Source organism: Python bivittatus, unplaced genomic scaffold (genome assembly GCF_059951505.1).
Source record: "Python bivittatus isolate LINGU-HERP-01145 unplaced genomic scaffold, Pbiv_v1 ctg000680_np1212, whole genome shotgun sequence".
Classification (NCBI taxonomy): Eukaryota; Metazoa; Chordata; class Lepidosauria; order Squamata; family Pythonidae; genus Python; species Python bivittatus.
The window spans coordinates 7,978,473-7,998,484 of NW_028277095.1; the positions used below are offsets into that span (position 1 = coordinate 7,978,473).

Here is a 20,012-nt window from a genome sequence, read left to right on the forward strand (position 1 = left end):
GAGAGAGAGACTTGTGAGATCCGGTGAGGTTAATGGCACATCTTTGCAGACAGTGTTTTTATCTGTCTGCATCAGAGGCTCAAAATTGGCATGTCATTTTCACCGGCCTGACAGCTGGACTCAGCTTTATTTCTGGAGACTCTTGCAAACAAGAGAACTTTGCCCAAACAAGCTGGAAGCCACAGTCTGACAGTTCAGAAGTTCATCTTAACAGGGAGTTGCATTAGAAGGGCAGAATAGAAATCTTTAAATAAAGTAAAGTGAAATATGCAGATGAATTGGCTATTCTCCTGAGAAGTGACAAGATGAGGGGAAGTAAGAGGCTTGCCTGGCACTTAATGTCCTGTACAATTGTATTTGTGAGCTCTCCTACTCCTCACTTTGCAAGGATTGGAGTGGGCAAATCTATTTATTTCAGTTTTGCTGTATTTTTCATTCTTCCTATCTTACCTACCATCAACCAGGTTTTGCTTCTTCTTTTTTTTTCTAAGTCCACGTGAGCATTCATTTTGTTCCCACATAGTTGTGGGAAGCACACATTAAGAAAGCACGTAGTAAAATAGAAGCCAAATGAACTTCTCTCCCATCCTTAGCCAAGAGACTTTCCCAAGGAAAATGTTGCTGCTCTTTCTGTCAGCTGTCATCTTTGACTGCAAAAAGTAAACGCTTAAGGATTCAGCTTAGCCTGAAGAATGGTGCGCTACAGTTTGGTTGCTACGTCTTTGGAGGGATGAACCAGAGGACGTGTTCATTTTTCAATTACACGAATCTGCAGTGCTGACACCAGAGTTCTAGAAAAAAGGACTAATTATTTTAGGGCCCCAGGATGGGGAGAGTGGATTACCTTGGCTGGATTCCCCCCAGAAAAGTTTTTCAAAAGCATGAGGATGGAGAGATCCCTCAATGGCTCAGCTTGGCCTTTCACAGAATTTTTAGTCCGCAACACTCCTAGAGGGCATCAGGTTGGAGAAAGCTAGCTTGGCCCATCATCTCTGTCCGAAGCAACGGAATGAGATGGATTTATCAACAGTATCTTCTTTTAGGACTCCTGGGAACTGAATGGCCTTGCACAGGACGAGGTTCCTGTTGTAAGATGCTTAATTTTAGCCCTCTTCTAACATCATAATTATTGTTGTGCAGAAAATGCAGCCTGAATTGCCTCTCTCACCTCTCTGCATCATTCCCATTCAATCTGGTGGAAAAGAAGTTGCTGGCAGTTAAAAAAAAATGGGGAGGGGGAATTCCCAGAACTGTGGCCAGGAAGCCAGGTGAACATCCAGTCTTTACAGCATCCTGCAGTTTCCTGGGTTCCCCAAATTTCCAAGAGAACATCAGGAGAGAATTATTCTTGTTTATTCTTTTATTTCATTGATTTTATTTTTTATGGAAAAATAGGTAGCAGGGGAAGAAAGGTAACAAACCCCAAACTGCAGCCATTTCAAATAACAAAACAAGCTTCAAATGTCAGTTTTAAGGCAGACCAGGAGAAGTCTCTTTTGCAGGGAAAGAACGCTTGGTAAAATTAGAAGACCTATTTTAGCATAGCCCGTTCGGTGCCGTGGTTGAGGCCCCAGGCTAGAAACTGGGAGACAGTGAGTTCTCGTCCCACCTTGGGCACGAAGCCAGCTGGGTGACCTTGGGCCAGTCCCTCTCTCTCAGCCCCGGGAAGGAGGAGGGCAGGGCAAGTCACTCCCCAAAGTCTTGGAGGGACTAATTCATATAATCACCAGGAGTCAATACGGACTCAGAGGTGCACGGGGGAAAAAATGAACGTGCTATGGGAACTGTAGTCATGGCCTCTGTCCCTAGTCTAAACATGTCCTCTTGAACATTAAAAGAAATAATAAATAAGAGAGAGCTTAGAGCCATCTAGAGCAGTGTTTCTCAACCTCAGCAGAATTCTGGGATTTGAAGTCCACACGTCTTAAAGTTGCTGAGATTGAGAAACACTGATCTAGACCACCCCCCGCTCATGGCCATCTAAACTCTTTTTTAAGACCCCCAGTGAAGGGGATTTACCCCCTAAGCGGGGCAGCCTGTTCCACCCATTAGCAGCTTGTACAGTCAGGATGTTTCTGCAGAGGTCTCGCTCGAAACCAACTTTCTCGCGGTTTTAACCCCTTGGCTCTGGTCCTGCCCTCTGGGGCAACCAAGAATAATCCCACATTAGGTCATTACAGAAAAACTGCACGCAGCCCCCTTGGAATCTGCCCGTACGTTTGTTCTGCGATAAGAAAAGGCGTTTTCCAGCAAAGGACTGGTTTTTGCTTCGTTCCTCTTGCTCTTCTTTGCAATCTGACCGGAGGCTTTAAACGCTCTTCCTGCTCAAAGGCGTCTGCCTGGGCTGTAAACCCTCAGCATCAGGCCAGGCGGCAGGATCACTCCAAGGCCAAATTTCCCTCCTGGGGTCCGCCTGCTTTGCACAGGGTGGGGCTGAGCATTAGGGCCAGGGCTTGTCCTAATGGGGAGATTGCATTCCTCCCTGAATGAATTTAACACAAGAAGATGTCCCCCACCCTTTTAACTCTACCACAGTCGTTAAAAGATGCATAGAAAAGGAGGTAGAAAGGGTGGAAGCCAACTTTGCAGGTCTTAAAAGGGGGATTAGTAGGCAAAAGGCCTGTCTCAAAATGCCTCCGTCCAGAGGGCTGTGGTACGAGGAGGGCAAAAAAGTCATGGGGTATGTCGCAAGGGCAGGGCTTCAATTGTGTGGTCACAGCTGTCCTCTTGACTCTCTTGATCCTCCCTGGGGACACTCTTCCGTGATATAAATTTGGTAACTTCTTCTGCATGTTTTATTGGCATTTAATAGATGCCTAAGAGGGAGAGCGTGACGCAGATAAAATCCAACCCTGCCATAGTGTGGAAAAAATATTTTCCCTTGGAGCAAAAGTTGGAGTGAATACTTCAGCTGTGGTTAATAGAACTAAAGCGATACGATGTTTGCAGAGAAGGTACAGGTTAAGAACACCCGGTTTAAGGATGGCCCATAGTTAAGAACAGAACCTATTGTAGCAAAATTCAAATTAAATCACAAGGATTCAAGTGAAATACACAACGGTTTGAGTTAATTACACAGTACTACTTATGCAGTATTATACAATAGTACTGCTCTGGCTTACATACAAATTCAACTTAAGGACAGACCTTGGGAACGGAACCCGCCCTTAAAATAGGGACTCCCTGCAGAATGTTATGCCTTAAGCACCAAATGGGGAACAATGCCAGTCCATGAGAATAATGAATAAGAAGTACAAGAAACCAGGATGGGAGGGAAACGCCTTTCCCTCAGGGCAGTAAAGCAGATGGGTTCAAATATAATGCCAAAGTCGGCGTACTGTTCTAGGTTCCCCATGCGATCCAGGGGACCACTAAGTTCAATGGGTTTTTAAACATTACATTGGTGAAGGATGCCATGAGAAAGGGGGGATGCTCGGATGAACATTCCCGTCTCACGGAGGCTTTTCCTTAACACGGCTACTGGTCTGCAGAGAGGCTGGGCACGTAGGGGCACATTCATCGGGCCTGGCACGATACGGCTGGATTCACGGTGTGGCTATTTTGTTCTGATTGTGCTTGTGCTGTTTAGCAATAGGGAGGCACAGAGTGCGGCGAGGCTAGATCTTGCCATCCCAGGTGGCAGGGATCAGCACGGACCCCACCGCCGCGGGCAACTGCTGCTGAAAAGTCCAAGGGAGACCCAGAGCAGCAGTTTCATGCGGCCAGCTGAGCCCTGATTGGCCCCCGCCGTCACATGACTCCTGCTGGAATTAAAGCCAGTGTCCCTGCCGTGGGCATCTGGAGTGGGCAAAGGGCACTGGGGCGAAAGCACCGTATCAGGAGTGGAAGCTCGTGGCTTGCAAGGTGCCCTGGCAGAGAAGAAAAGCCTTCTCCACACCGGGGTCTCCAGATCTTTGGGAGTGCAATAGATCTCATCACCCACAACCAACCTGGGAAGTTTTAATCTCACATATATGGAGGGCCAGGAAGGCTTGCATAGAAGATGAAACAGCTGTGCTCCCCCTCCCCCCCCCCAGCCTGACAGTCTCTTTCCTTTAATCATAATTATGGGGTACATCCCAAACAGAAAGGTAATCCTGCTCTCTTGGATACAGGGTTTTCTTTACTGCTGAGCTGGCAGGCAGGTGGGTGAGATGGGCCAGGAGATAGGATGGTGGTTCAGAGGCCCCATTCTGAGAATTGCCACACACACACACACACACACACACACACACACACACACAAAGACATCATTGGACTGTTTCCTTATCCTGTCTGGGTGATAATCAAAGCTTTTGTCTCTCCTCCAAGGCTAACCGGTCCCGTGACCTGGGAGCGACAGTGTACTGTGTCGGTGTGAAAGATTTCAATGAAACTCAGGTAATTTTGGTTCTCTCGCATTTGGGCAAAGCTTGGTTTAAGCGTGACAGCTTTCACTCTCATTTGAAATTGCTTTTGAGGGAGCCGGAAGTCCAAGGCTGTCTGTGGGGAATGGGTCCAAAAAGTCAAAATAGTGGCCAGAACCGTGGAATCCAAGCCCCAACCCTTCTTGACGTGCATCACAGCCATCCCTGCCGTGACGTGGCCACCGCATTGACTTTTTGGACTTCCCCTGCAGATGCCTCTTCAAAAGCCACCTTGTTTTCTAAAAGATGCCCTGTTCTGGCAGCAAGATCTTGCTCTGAAAAGACAGCCATCTTCTCAGTCCAAAGAACTTGGTTGAGCTTCAGAGAGAGAGCAATCTGAACGATTTGAATCTCATCTCGGATGAGAGCAATTTATTTCATCTGTTATTTAAAAAAATGTGTTCGTTAAGATCTTCTTGGATGTAAAGCTCTTCAGTCAGAGAATGGCACTCTTAAAATTACTACATTTCAAGCTTTAAGGGCTTATCATTATACAGTGCATATTGTAGATTGGGCAAAAATGCCACGTAAATGCAAAATTCAGTGCCTGGTGATTTCATGGATGTACCCGCCTCGTTTTCTTGCCCACTGAGACACGGCTTGCCAGTGCCTTCTTCCACGATGTATCCTGACTACAGCCCCATATTTCCTGGTGGTCTCCCTTCCAAGTGCTATCAGGCCAAGGTGGTTAGTACTGAGTATTTCCAGCCCAGAGAAGGTTGCCAGATGCTGCCAGATTCTGAGAATCCAATAAGACTCTCTGCTCTGGGTGGCCATGTAGAGGATCATGGTTGCTAGCGCAGGTCAGAGGGTGGGCAGCTTTCTGGCCAAGGGCCATATTTCACCCTTGGCCTGATTTCAAAACCCCTCTGCAAAGATCCACCTCGGTCTTCTGCTCAGGGCTGCCTGTCCTTTCACAGCAGCCAGCTGCTTGAAGAAACAGGAGATGGGGGTCAAGGAGAACAGATAACCCCACCATGTTTTCCTCTGGCTCCACCCATTTCTTTTAGCCCCACCCACCATATGGTTCTCCCAACATCCTGACCCCAAGGTCTCCTCCAGAAAAAGGGTGGCCCATGCCTGCTGTCACTGTTGGAAGACCTGAAGGACCAGGCTGGGGGCAGACCATCCTGGAGAAAATGTATCCACGCGGTTGCTAAAAGATGACACTGACTTGATGGCACCTACTCAATCAATGCTGGCTGTAGGCAAAGACTCTTTGGGTTTATCCACATGCCCCACAAGAGAAAAACTGCTCTACTTTCGCTGCTGTCTTTTGTGGCATGATGAGAGTGATTTTTGGGGTTTTGGGACCCTGCTCCAGGACAGCTCTTTCCTTGCACAAGAACCATCAAACAGCAAAGGGCAGCTTGGCTGGGTCAGCCCCTGGGTTGGTGTGAACCATCTCTCCCCTGGTTTCAGAAGAAGCAGTGAGCAAGGTGTTGGGTTGCAGGAAAGAGAAGAAGCTCTTAAAGAAGCAACATAAGGAGATATAACGGGAACAAGGAATAACCTTGAGGAACAGGGGGAAGAGCTGCAACCAAGACAACAGTCGGAAAAAAGAAATCTGAGTCTAGAGCAGAACTGTAACCTGAGAAAGCACCTCAGACATGGCCCTCCCTGTTCTCATGAAGATAAAGGGAGGGAGAAAAGAAGTGCATTCAGAATTGCAAGATTCTGTTCCTATAACCTTATAATAAAAATAGTCTTAGCTAGCACGTGTTTGGTTTCCAAATTTGGTATCCCTTAGAGGGCTGACAGAGGGAGCAGAGAAAACATTAGTGGTTGAATTCAAAAGTATAGAAAATTGGAGCTGGTAGCAAAGACCATTGCCCATAAAGTCCAAGGGGCTAATGCTGGACAACAAGTAGAAAAATCTGCCAAGACAAAGGGAGTTTTCCATCATCACCTAGGTTTCCAATTCCACCCTATCGAATTGGAATTTCATAAAGGGGATTAAAAAAAAAAAAAAGGCTAGGAGCATTAGGGAAGTTATGGCTGATTCCAGCCTCTTCTCTCTATGCCTAGAGACCAACATGAGTATTAACCACAAATTAACCCTTCCCATCCAAACACCATGGTTTAGGTAAGGAAGCCAACAATAAGTCATAGATACCAATTGTGGGTCAAGATGCTTCTCCTTAACTATAAAGCCCATCTAAGTAGAAGCATCCAGTCAATTTCAACTGGACTTGAAAAGCTGAGCAGGGTCAGACTGGTTTGTACTTGGGAGGAAGATCCCAGGAAATCCCAAGGCTGTGGTCTAGATTGGGAAGTCAAAATGCATTCCAGATTCCCAGAAGAAGGCAACGGTAAACTATGTCTGAATTGTTGCTGTATCGGTTGGTTCTCAGGCTAATAAAGATTTAGGAGACAGTTTTGCAACCAGCCAGTTGCAAGCTTTCCTGTTATTGTGAAAAAGATCTGACACCTCGACAGATCATAGGAAGGCTGGAAGAAAGACAACGAAAATGTCTCCACGCTAATGTAACCAACGGATATATTGGTTTTAAATGGGAAACAGTTCAGCTGCTGGAGATCTTACAACCTCATTCCTCTAATTTCAATAAATTTTGCTAAAGAGAACTCTGAGAATCAGATTTGGAAAGAATTTTGGTGGCTGCCAAAAAGCCTGGAAGTTGCCTCTAGAAGACTCCATGGATGCATCCATGAAGTCATCAAGAGTCAAACTCCTCCTGTAATAATTGAAACTATGATCTGGGTTCAGTCAGGATCCTATCATAGTGTTTCTCAACCTCTTAAAGTTGTTGAGGTTGAGAAATACTGTCCTATCATATAGGGTCATATAGAAGGTTTCTGAGAGTTAAAAGAGAAGGTCTCTGTTTCATGGGTGTTTGCTAATTCCCCTTCCCCCCCACTATGATATCTGGATAAACTAGAATCCTCCTATTGTAGTAAGGGCAATTTCTGGGGAAAAAATGAGTGTGGGAAGAAAAGAAATCCACACACAAACCAGTGGCAACAAAGCTTGGTGAATAACTGTCTCCAGCTCTGGTGAAATGGTCATCTGCCTGTCGGGATTTGACTGACTGTGTGTGTCCAGCTTCTCTTTACGTCCTTGCTGGCGACTCACTTTTCCAACTGTTTTTTCTGCAAAACCAGTTGGCTCGAATCGCTGACAGCAAGGATCACGTCTTCCCCGTGAATGATGGTTTTGAAGCTCTCCAGGGAATCATAGACTCTGTAAGTCTTGCTTACTACTGTATTCATTTTATGACTTAGTGAAATTAGCATTGTCGTTGCCAGAAACAGTATATTTATCAGTGCTATGACATCGGAGGGCCTCCTAGAAAGAAAGCAGTAGCAGCACTGAACTGAATGGCTTGGCTGAGTGGAGAAGAGGTGTGGGCTGAGTGATGGCTAAGGAGTGCCAGGGAATTGTTTAGCAGGAGCGAAGACCATTCATGGCTTTTATTCAGAGGGCGGGGGAAGTTCTGCGCCATTACGAGGCCCCTGCATCTCACTTTGTTTTCAAAACCAAATCACCCAGAACATGGGAGGTTCTGCTCTACTGAGTCTTGCCAATTTTCCACAATATTCTTGTTCTTACGAGGTCTAAAGCAGGTACTAATGTAAGACAGTGGGACCTTCTGGAACTGCTGATGGGGAAGGGCCTGATCCAGGGGCACCCACAGAGAGGGGGTTAAAAGAGTCAAGGTGGCATCCATGACTGCTCAATCAGAGCCACCGTCTTGACTTTTTTTGGCCTCACCTAGGGAGGCTCCTGGCCTGATCTGCTGAAGGACCATGACACAGTTCTGCAGGCATCTTATGAATGGTGTTTGTCTCTGTGTACCTGCATAGTTATGCTGCCTGCAACAGCTGCCAGCTGCTAAACCCTAGGCAGCCTTTGCTTCATGGCAGAGCAATCCTTGACATGCACAAGAACCCAGCTTCAATTTTCAGCCTCTTCAGATCATGCCAAGCAAGATTTTTCTCTGGAATTCTTCCACTTACCATCTGTGATGCTTGGCTCAGTGAAACTAAGCCCTGAGGCAGCTTCCTATATCAACAGGATGGAGATATCACCAGGATTGAGTTCTCCAGATGTCACACCTGAAATTCCCAGTGAGCCTCACCACTAGTTAAAACTACTGGAAGTTGTAGTTTGGCAATGTCGGGAAGACCGTAGGTTCTTCACTCATGCTATTCCTTTAAATGAGGTTAATAAGCCAAACAAAGAAAGTGCTGAGTTTCTGCATCCATAAGACAGAATATCTCCAAGGAAGATAATTGCTTTCCAACACAAGATTTATTGATGTGGACTTCCGGTTCATTTGGAGAGCAGGGATAGAAGGCTGTGTTCCTGATGCCTCCAAGTGCAAATGCTTTTACTCTAGCGTGCTTTCTTGCAGATAAACTGGATCAGGACCCACCTTCTCTCTCTCTCTGTCCTCTGATTTCTTGTAACTGAACATACCAGATGGGGTTGGAGCACCAGGTATTGTAAGATCATAAAAGAGATTCTGTTCTTCGACTTGCATTCTCTCTACAGCTGTTCCTAATAGATTCCAGAAGTATTTCCTTTCTCTTTGTCTCACTGCCTATATTTCTTGTGGCCTCAGTTGCAAGCATAAATCACCAGATTTCATGCTTGGGAAACTCAGTCTAGAACCCATCATGCAGGTTTGGTTGATTTCTGATAGTCTTAATGGAGAAAACTCAGACTGACATTGTAACATTTCACAAAAGGATGATTGGAGAGTGTGTAAAGAAAAATTGCTGCATGGCAAACATTATTTAGCCTGAAGAAAAGAAGATGGCATGCTTTTCTATAACTTGGTACATTTTAGGTCTGTGTGAACCCAAGGGTATAGATCAGTGTTTCTCAACCTTGGCAGCTTTAAGATGTGTGGACTTCAACTCCCAGAATTCCCTACCAGCCTGGCTGGCTGGGGAATTCTGGGAGTTGAAGTCCACACATCTTAAAGCCGCCAAGATTGAGAAACACTGGTGTAGAGAGTAAGGAAGCTGACCTTAACAGAGATATGCAGGAACTGTTACCTACACAAAAGGGGCTGAAACATATTTGAAGTCCACAACCTACAGATAACATTTGGAAGTAACTGAGGGAGCCACCTCCCTAATACACTAAAGGATAACGGGGTTGCAGCGGGAGGGAGGAGGTCCAGCACAGACTTGCAAGATTCTGTTCTTACAGCCAACCTCAATAAGAGTAGTTTCAGCCTTCTGGTGGAGTTGATTTCCTGGTCTGATCCACCTAGTGGGGCTGACAAATAGAATTCAATCCAATGTATTGAATTCATCTGACAAATTGGATTGATCCCATCTGAATTCATATCAATTGGGCCACCTCGCTTCTCAGTCCCTTTGAGTCGTCAGGTCGGATGAATGAATCCAGTCGGTTCCATCTGAAAGCATCAATTGGATCTTCCAGTTGGATCATTCATCTGAATGGGATCATTCTGTTCAGTGCATTTATTCAATACACGAACTTCACCAGACTCTATCAACATGGCAGACATTGGCCCGATGTTGGAAGCTAGCACAGAAAGCGAAAACAAATACAAGAGTGAGAAACATGGACGAAAATTGGAAGCTGAAGCCAGACATTTGAGAATCAGTGGATACCATCGATTGGGGTATCCTTCTGGGCTGGCTCGGGATTTGGAGTGGGAGGAACAGTATTATGGTGGTTCTCCTCTCTTCTCCAAGGCAGGGTTCAGTTGGTGTTGGCGGGGAGGAGATTGAGCCCCAGGCCCCAGCTCTAGGTTACCTTAGAGCTCTACTGTCTCCCCACCCCTATTTAGCATCAACACGAAGCCTCTGGATGAGGCCATCCGTTGGCACAGGATACAGGATCACCAGGATGCTATTGATACCCAGTGGTACATCTCGGCCTGGGCCAACCAGGTGACCCCCCAAGGTTCTTTCTCAGGGCCTGAGGACCACAGGGACTTGGATGGGGCAGAACAGGCTTCAGCTTAGCCCTGGCTGTGGGCTTTAGGGCTCCTCAGATTCAGAGGTTTTCCACCTTTAACTCTGATGGAGGGAGCACAACTGGGGGGGGGGGGGGTTGTAGAGAGTAAGGAAGATGACCCTGCATAGAAATATGCAGACCCCATAGCCTTGGTAACGGGCTGAAGCGTAATTCCTCAAGGTCATCTCCCTTACCCTCTGCAGGGGTCCTTCCTGAAGATCACTGTGGGTGATTTGCGTCCCTGTGGGAGACTGGTGTCCCTGTAAATCAAATGAATCAATTAGTGTAGTGGTGGTGGGCAATAATCTGCAGAAGCGGAGAATAGCCCCCCCCTCAAAGGCAAGGAAATGGGGGCTTTCAGAGATATTACCTTTGTGGGGAAAAAATAGCTACTTTCATTGCAAAAAGAACACTAACACAGTTGGCGCAGCCCTTCCATTTTGTTTCTGGTGGCAAGAAGGAACTTACCGCCTGTTTCAAAGGCATCTTGTTTGCTTTGCCCCTGCTTTAAAAAATAGAATCACAGAGCTGCAGGGTCCCTTAGAGATCATCTAGCCCAGTGTTTTTGAACCTTGGCAACTTTAAGAGGGGCGGACTTCAATTCCCAGAATTCCCCAACCACCATGCTTTCAAAGGTGTGGACCTCAACTCCCAGAATTCCCCAGCCAGCATGCTTTAAGTGGTCAGGGTTGAAAAACATGGGTCTTGGACATTGCGCACAGTCACCCGAGGTTCCGGGGCCAGGAAACATGACTGGTCTCAGGGCTACAGGTGGGGAGAGGATGACTGCATCTAGCCCCTGTTCATCACTGTCTATTTCTGCTGGTCATCAAAATGACTTCTCTGCCCAAAGGGTACCAGAAGTATCATTTTCTTGGCAAACGTGCACTGAAGTCTCCATCATGAAGAATAACAGCTTTTTAGAGTGGGGAAAATGGCAGGTGGAACAGTGGTGAGCACGGGGCTTCTGCAGGCATGGTCGAAAAAGTCAAGGAGACGGTCACAACAGTGCAATAGAAGTGCCACCTGTTTTTTATGTGTCCTGGGTGAGCACCCCTTCTTGTCTCTGTGCGATTCAAAGAACCGCACCTAAAACTCCCTTTCATAAGTTAAAAGCTAATTATGATATTATAATTTGCAAATGGCACCATTTGTCATTTGATGCTAAATGTTTAGATCAAGCAGATGCAGGTGAGGGCCAGCAACGTCCACGATGGGGCTGGGGCGGGGGCGGGCTCAGACTGAACCAGGCAGTGCCGTGGCATTGCGATACAAACCACCTTATTGTACGTGCGTCATGATGTCACGTGCATGCTCCCAAAGGGCATGCCCTGGCACTGCTTCCATTATTCAGGCAAAAGATGCTACCGATGCTGCTGAGGGGGCCCCCTGCGTCTAGGGTAAGCCCAACTGGCAACTCCCCCGTGTACCCATTGGCCACACAGCAGGACATTATCGTGCAGATGACGCAAATGACGTCCTTGCCTCACTCTACAAGGATCGCTCGAATTATATCCAGGGAATATGACCCTAACCCTAACCCTCATCACATCACACCCCTAAACAGGAGAGCCTTCATAATATTTTTGAGCCAAAGTGGGGAAGAAAAATCCGTTCATGTCAACCCCACCACCAGTGCAAGTTTTTGTTCCACTCATTCCTTGTCCAAGTGGATGCTGATGGTCCAAGAGCTATAATGCACCAAAGCTTTAGAATATCCTTTCTCCCATCCCTTCTCATCCTTTAGCCCTGTGTTTCTTGACCTTGACAACTTAAAGATGTGTGGACTTCAACTCCCGTTGTGCCGTTATTTTGATGTCATTCTGGTTTGTCCCAGATCCTCAGGTCCTTGCTAGCAAACTGGTGTGTGTGTGTGCGCGCACGTGTGTCATTTCAGCTGCTCTGAACATCAGAAAACAGACATGCAGGACTTCCCGGTCCGTTCTGCTTTTCCGCAGAATCCGAAAGGATGTGAATAACGCTTTATAACTTTTTACTCTTCTCCTGTTCCAAATTGATGTTTACAACACTTCTTCTTTTTAAAAAAATCAGCTGGAGTGAGGGTTTCGGGATGTGTGGGCCATGTAAATAAAATTAGATGGCTACTCTGTCTAATCACGGCAGATCTCTCCATGCTGTGACTCACGCAAAGGTCATTGGCTCAAACCAAGGGGTGCCTTTTTCACATCCTGTTTTTCCAAATAAAAGTTCCAAATTCTTTTTCTGCTTCAGTGGCTTGTATCTTTTATGCTGGATTCCATCTAGCTCAGTCTTGAAGATTTAACTTGTCATTTAAGTGTCAGATTTAACTTCATGGGTGAATGTAATGCAAATAAAAATTAAACCTGATTTCAGAATCACACCTATGCACCATCTAAATGCCAGGAACCAAATGCCCAGATACAAGGTAGAATGCTTGCTGGCGGCCTAAATCTGATTCCACAACCGCGTCTCTTCCCTCCATGGCTCACTTTTCTCCCTCCAACAGTTCCTCCTTCGTCCTGGATACCTTTTCCATTTCTTCTTTCCATCTTCAAGGGTATTTCTAGGGCCTTACGTATTCAGAAGAGTCTTCCTCCATTCTCGGACCTTCTATGGAGACCTTGTCAAAAGCCTTCGTTTCATCTGCACCTTCTGCAAACAAGTATTGAAAGCCGATGGCTACAGGTGGGAACTGCCCCAGAGGATCTTCATCTGGAATTTATTTGAGTCGTCCCTCATCATGTCACACCCCTAAACAAGAGAGCCTTCATAATATTTTTGAGCCAAAGTGGGGAAGAAAAATCCCCATCCATTCATGTCAACCCCACCACCAGTGCAAGTTTTTGTTCCACTCATTCCTTGTCCAAGTGGATGGCTGTTGGTCCAAGAGCTATAATGCACCAAAGCTTTAAAATGTCTTTTCTCCCATCCCTTCTCATCCTTTAGCCCAGTGTTTCTCGACCTTGACAACTTGAAGATGTGTGGACTTTAACTCCCAGAATTTAGATCAGTGTTTCTCGACCTTGACAACTTGAAGATGTGTGGACTTTAACTCCCAGAATTTAGATCAGTGTTTCTCGACCTTGGCAACTTGAAGATGTGTGGACTTCAACTCCCAGAATTCCCCAGCCAGCTTTGCTGGCTGGGGAATTCTGGGAGTTGAAGTCCACACATCTTCAAGTTGCCAAGGTCGAGAAACACTGATCTAAATGAATTCTTCTAACATTGAAACATTTAGTAGGATATCGCCAGCACGCCCCAGTCCTCAATCTTGTGACTGGACATTCAACAGGGAGCCAGTTATATCTTAAAGGTGGACAACCCAAGTTGCGTTTTGCCTTGACAGGAGAGCCTTTCTTTTATCCTGTGGATGACGGCTAATTCTGCCATGTTATATCGTGATGAGGTTCATGCAACATTTTCCACCAGCTCTTTGAAAGATCTGGTACCTGCATTCACACAACAGAGTAATGGAGCCCACACAGTTGGTGAAGGGTGTTTTTGGGAGCCACTTTGAGTTGGGTGCGAAATGTCCTTTTTATATTGCATTGTTTAACCTTCATTAGCCGCCTAGAGTCATGCTGGTGAGATAGGGGGCCATATAAATCAATTGAAACGAATGAATGAATGAATGAATGAATGAACACCATTCTTTGTAAGTAAGATTAAAACAACGTATAAGAAAGAAGTAGGAAAAAAAGCAACGGAAAAGTCCTGCATTCTTTATTGACCAAGGAACAATAACATTTGAGAAGACTCAGCTCTATCCCAGCGCAAGAGCAAAAATTCTCAGGGCGTAGCCATCCAAACCAGGGGTGTCCACAGTGTGTCTGTTTCTCAAAAAGGTCAAGCAGGCAGCCCCAACCATGGTTTAGGTACATGATGCACCTAAAAAAGGCTTTGGTAGCATGGTTGCAGCCGCCATCTTGACTTTTTTGACCCCATCCCTGCAGACATCCCCGCCAGAACCACACTGAATTTGGAATCGGAACATTTTCTAGAAGTCACTTTCCTGCTAGTTGACTGAAAGGTGAAGATAAGTAGCAACAAGCCACCATGACCTCAAAACAACTTGGGTGTCGTGATACCATCACACAAAGGAGGCCACAGTGTGATGACGCCTGATGCCAACACATACATTGCAGCATTTGTACCACAAAATTGTGATCACTGTGTTGCATTTGCCCCCTTGCCAGAGCCATCCGGGGGAAGGGGAGGTCAAAAAAGTCAAGAGGGTGGCCATAGCTGCAGGACCTTGGATCACTTAAGTGCAGTCCCCATCTTGACTTTGTTGACCCCTCTCCTGCAGACCCTTCTGCCCTTGCTCCCCCAGGTACCTGGGGTGATCAAGTAAGCCCTTCTTCTCCTTGCTGGGTGTGCAAAAACTTTTGCACTGTGGAAAAGTTTTGAGTACTTCTGTGAGCAGAAGATGAGGGCCAGGCCCCTACGTGGATCCTTTGACCATTCCTTGTAGGTCTTGACTTCCAGAAGAAAAGCAGGGGTTGTGGAAGGGGTGGGATCCCTCCTTCCATTCCCCAGGTCTTACGCGGTTTGGCCTGTTGAGCACTTCCGATGTTCCACCGACCCCAGCCATCCCTCTGAGTGATTCTAAGAGTTCTCCGTCTGGATGCACCCAAGGTTGCTAAGCCATGTTCTTCTTTCCTCTGCCTTCTAGATTCTGAAGAAATCTTGCATTGAAATCCTTGCTGCAAAACCTTCCAGTATTTGTGCAGGCGGTGAGTTTATACAAGATATTTTCAGCCTTTCTCGCTTTGGGTAATGGCGTCTCTTTTCTGATCCCGGAGGGAAGGCAAAAGCTGGAGTCAGCCGTCTCCTGGCACTCCATGGGAATTTTTCCTTGGCACGAAAACGCTAGAAAATTCCATCTGTTGGATGTCTGCCTGCATGAAGAGATCTTGATTTGATCTATTTTAGGGATGTTTTTCATTTAGGGCAGACGGGCTCTGCCATCTCCAGCATCATTTGTAAGATATTGGGGGGGGGGGCATTGATGGATGTTTTCACCACCCCCACTTCTCCTCCATTCCCGGTCTCCTATCTCTGCCTGCCTTTGCTAATGTTTGAAATTCTGAAAGAGACAAATGTGCAGATCCCACTGTCCTCCATCTTGGCTTTGTCCCTTTTCAGACTTTAAGCTTTCCTGAGGGAGATATACCCAGATTGGGGGTGGGGGCACCAACTCCACGTTCAAAGGGTTGGGAGCAAGAGGGATGAACTGGAGTGAGGGATCTTGCTTGGAATGTGTACAGACCAAATGGAGTGTGAATCAGCCTCGCGCAGAAAGCCACCCCCAGACCCCGATCCTGCAAGCCCCCTGCTAAGGAGAGAGACTTGTGGTAGCTGGAGATTTGCAGATTCTCCTCTGAACTGGCATTTCTGCATGGACAGAGAAGGGTGGTTGGTGTGACAGAACTTCAAGAGCCCTTGGAGGGGAAAAAAACCCTCTTCTTCTTCTTCTTCTTCTTCTTCTTCTTCTTCTTCTTCTTCTTCTTCTTCTTCTTCTTCTTCTTCTTCTTCTTCTTCTTCTTCTTCTTCTTCTTATTATTATTATTATTATTATTATTATTATTATTATTATTATTATTAAAATTTCTCCCCCACCCACCTCCCCCCAGTGGGGGACTCTGGGCGACTCACACAAAACATTAAAACCATAAATATATATAAATACATAAAACATCAAAAAGTAAAAAACGTTACTAAAAATGGGAAAAGGAGAGTCCAAGAAGATGAAGAATCCGGGGCTGAAGACAGCAGGCTTCTATGGGGCTAGCCATCCCCATATATAAGACCTTATTTATTGATAAGTTCATGTTTATATACTATTGAATGGACCAACTCACTGTGATGTACAGTACCAATAAAGCCAAAAGTACAATCTTCTCTTCTCCAGGATAAATATACCCAACACCTCCAACCATTCCTCTCAAGTTTCCGTTCCAGGCTAACAGCAGGGTTGATCTGCTGTGCCTGCACGGCCAGGTGCTCAAGAACCTGTTTGATATCCAGGTCCCTGGGGAGCTGCACAGAACTCTTCCTACTCCACAGCTATCAGGTGGTCTCAGGTAGTATTTCCAAACCCCCAACAGATATTAATCTTCAGGATTCAGGAATGAGAAATTGGAATTCTTGGGAATTTCCAGAATCACAAGTTATTCTCTATTTTTCACAACGTACGACCTGAAGGAGCTGCACACTCTCGAAGGATCCAGTCGGGGCCAATGTGTGCCGTCAAGGGTTCACTCATCTCCAAGACCATCTGGAGGCCCTCTGCACCTCCTGCAAGGCCTTAGTCCCCAGGAGGAGGAAGAGGAAGAAGAAAGTCAAGAGGGGGGAAGCCAAAGATCTATTGAATCGGTCCTGGTCACTCCCTGTGTACAGCAGATCTGACAGGTGCCTTGAATGCTGGCAGTGCCAAGTGCTCCTCAGAGCTCTGTTCACTAGGAGTTACAAGAAAGCTATGCCATCTTCCAAAAGCTACAACTGGAATGGTAGAGGGTAACTCCTGGTCTGCGTGGGTAATATTTTTCCATTTCCCTAATTTTTCTAAGGATTTGGGATTCGGAAAAGCATGTAAATTTCCCAAGTAATGCTGGGAAGGAATTCTGAATGAAACCCTGGCCTCAAGAGTCAGGTGGCAATTAAGCCATGTTTTTTACCAAGACTGCTGTGGTTGGCAAAGAGAAAAATTCATCTCTGTTCTCCCCGACAATCTCTGCAAGCAACACGGATAGTTCCCAACTGCTAGGAGAGTAGAGAAATAGCAATCTTGCCCATGTGGGGAGTAATCTCTTTCCTCCTCCCAATGATCAAGGTCTCTGGGGAGTGGAGCTCATAAAATGATGTTGGTTTCTTCCACCTCTCCCTGAATATCCCTAGGAGAAAGAGAGGGAAAGGTATCCTGGTCCCATCAGCCTACTCACCATATGTCCTCCGAAGTGTTCCACATTTGCAATGGAGGTGATCTCCTCTGTTTTCTAGGTAGGCTTCAGATGCATGAGGAGGAGCAAGCTGGAAAGGAGCCAACTACCCAACTGAGTTTATTTCAAAGCGGAGTTCCTAGGAGCAGGGATGTGCAAGGATGCATCTCTGTTAGGCTGACCGTTGAAGTGATCTTCTGGCCATCTCAGCGCTTCAGGCCCATTCCAAGGTCTCCTGGAAAAAAGCTGGACTGCTTATTCTCTCTCTTTTTCCTACACTCTGATATTGTCTTTCTGGCATAGATTCACTGGGAAAACAGAACCTGCTTTATTTTGGAGGGAGTTAACCTCCATGGACAGCAGCTGGCAAACAGATCTTGGCATCCAACCGAGTCGGCTGACTTTTGCCCCTTCACTAGGGTCCCAGTTGGCTCATTTAAACATCTAATAGCTCACCGGGGAGAAGAAGGAGAGCCATGAGGCTCGGCAGAATCACTGAGTTATTCAAAGTTCATGGGCTCCGCCAATTGTTTACTAATTATTTTGGATATAAATGGGAATGAGTTTACATGTTAGATGAGAAACATACTTCAGTTCATTCCCCAGGCTTTTTAAAGTCTGCAGACAAAGCTATGATATGAAGAAGTGATGACCCACCCATTCTACATTCTACCAATGGATAAATTGATTTTTTGGGGTAATCATCATTCCACTCTGTCCAATTTCAGCATAGATCTGCAATTAAAAAAACAAAACAAATCTGCATTAAAATTCACATTTATTTGTTTGGCAACTTTCTCTAATGTTCATCTTTGTAACACCATTTCCCTAATATGTGCATTTTGGCATCCAGTAACCAAGAACTGCATAACAAACTGTGGAAAGCACAATTCATAGGATCAATCATATAGATGGTTTTTGTCCCATAAACTAGAATTTACTTCTGTTTATTAAAATGTGTTCTCATTCACTGGTTGGCCAATGTCCTAATGAATGAAGCTATGAATTAAATAGTCCTTGGTTTTTATTTTATCTTCAGATGTTTTAATGGCCTTTCAGAATATTCCCTTTTGGGCTGGGGGTAACTGGATGGAAGCTACCTGATACTGCTTTCAGTGTAGGACTGAGTAGATATCTTGGACGGGGGACCATGGCTGGAAATCTTTAAAAAATGCCAAAGAAGCCAATGAGGGCTGTTCTTGTACTCTGGATACTGACTCGGGATTGTTGTGTGAACAGGAGATAATCAATCTTTGAAGAACACAATAGATTGTGTCTTGCAAAAAACATCTGTCAGATAGATCACCGCTGCCAGAAATATCAGATCCACTCAGACAAAATACTTTTCAGCTGATTTAGTTCCATCTGCAGCTAAAGTTAATAACGTAGAGAGAAATTAGCTTCATAGAATGCTTTTTGGTACCCTCAAAAACCCAAAACAATAGAAGTTGTAGTAGGCATTTTTGAAGCTCCAGGGTGCATGCAATGTTTTGATCTTAGTTTCTCAGCAGGGCAGTGTTTGATAGAGAAATCAGGTCCCCAAACCACACAGGAAACTCTACAGTGGATGAAAATAGCAATCCAGATGCTGCTGTTGGGCTTCTCTGGTTAGAAGGATCTGGGTTCTGCAGCTGAGAAGCCCCATCCCAAAATTCAGCAGACGGCATTTGTAGTGGGAGCCAGTAGGACAGCAAAAAAAACCATCTGTCAAACAGGCAGAGCATCTGGGGAAAGATGTTCCTTCCCTAGCTGGTGGTCTCTGTGTGTACCCCAACTCTGGGAGATGGAGTCTGTGTCTTTAGAGGATGCCAAACAGGGAACGCGCCTTTAAATAATCTGGTCCCAAGATATTTTTAGAGTAACAGAGAGATTTCAGGCCCCTCTGATCTAGTTTGTTCCTTTACTAGAATTCCAGGTCTTCTTCCCAGATGTGTAGATGCCCAAACTTTAGAATTAAAGGCTAGAAAGTTGACCTGAGTTTATACAACCCCTGGTAATTCCTAGATGATTTGTTGCTGTTGCTGTTGCTATTGTTGTTATTATTATTATATACACATCAACACAAAATCACAGCTGCCAGTTCTTTAGCTGGTGTTTACCCTTATTCTCATCAAGTTCTTCCCAAGAACCTGGGATGTTGTAATGTATCGGCATAGTAGATGTGCAGATCCAAGCAGGGTGGCCTTTTGTAATTGATGGAAATGTTGTCGATGCACAGATTTTCTAAGTGTCGTTCAAGGTTTTTATTATGATTGATTGCACAGTCAGCCAGATGTTTAGACTGGATTTGGCATTTTTATCCACCTATCGAGTTAAAGGTATTGTCACAAGATATAAGCTGTTCTTCTTCTTCTTCTTTCAGCTGTTGAGTTTAAATGGAAAGGGTACCCTTTGTTGTATTTATAGATATACTGCTGGATGTCAGAAAGAAGCTCCTTTTAATTTATTGCAAATAATGTAAAAAAAAACCAGCTGGGCAAACAGTAGTTCACAGATCTCAGGTACTGCACTGGAGGATTTGAACAAGGCACTGAATAATTTAATTAGTTTTCTTGCACATTGCAGGGGGTTGGACCAGATGATCATAGGGGTCCTTCCCAACTCCACACATTTATGATTATGGCCCTCTATTCATGCTGCCAATATTCAGTGGCAAAAAGTGAGATTTTCAGTGGTTCCAATTGCAGTGATTTTTTTTTTGGCCCTCATTTCCATCCTTAC

The 20,012-nt window shown here is 45.5% G+C and overlaps 1 protein-coding gene across 1 annotated transcript in view; it reads left to right on the plus strand.

Annotated features, from left to right (window-relative positions):
* ANTXR1 (ANTXR cell adhesion molecule 1) overlaps nucleotides 1-20,012 on the plus strand; it is a 163,680-nt gene that overhangs the window by 35,835 nt on the left and 107,833 nt on the right. The window contains exons 7-9 of the mRNA XM_088151989.1: nucleotides 4,312-4,380; nucleotides 7,530-7,610; nucleotides 15,026-15,086. Coding sequence (XP_088008115.1) covers nucleotides 4,312-4,380; nucleotides 7,530-7,610; nucleotides 15,026-15,086 — 211 coding nt within the window. The remainder of the gene's footprint in view (nucleotides 1-4,311; nucleotides 4,381-7,529; nucleotides 7,611-15,025; nucleotides 15,087-20,012) is intronic.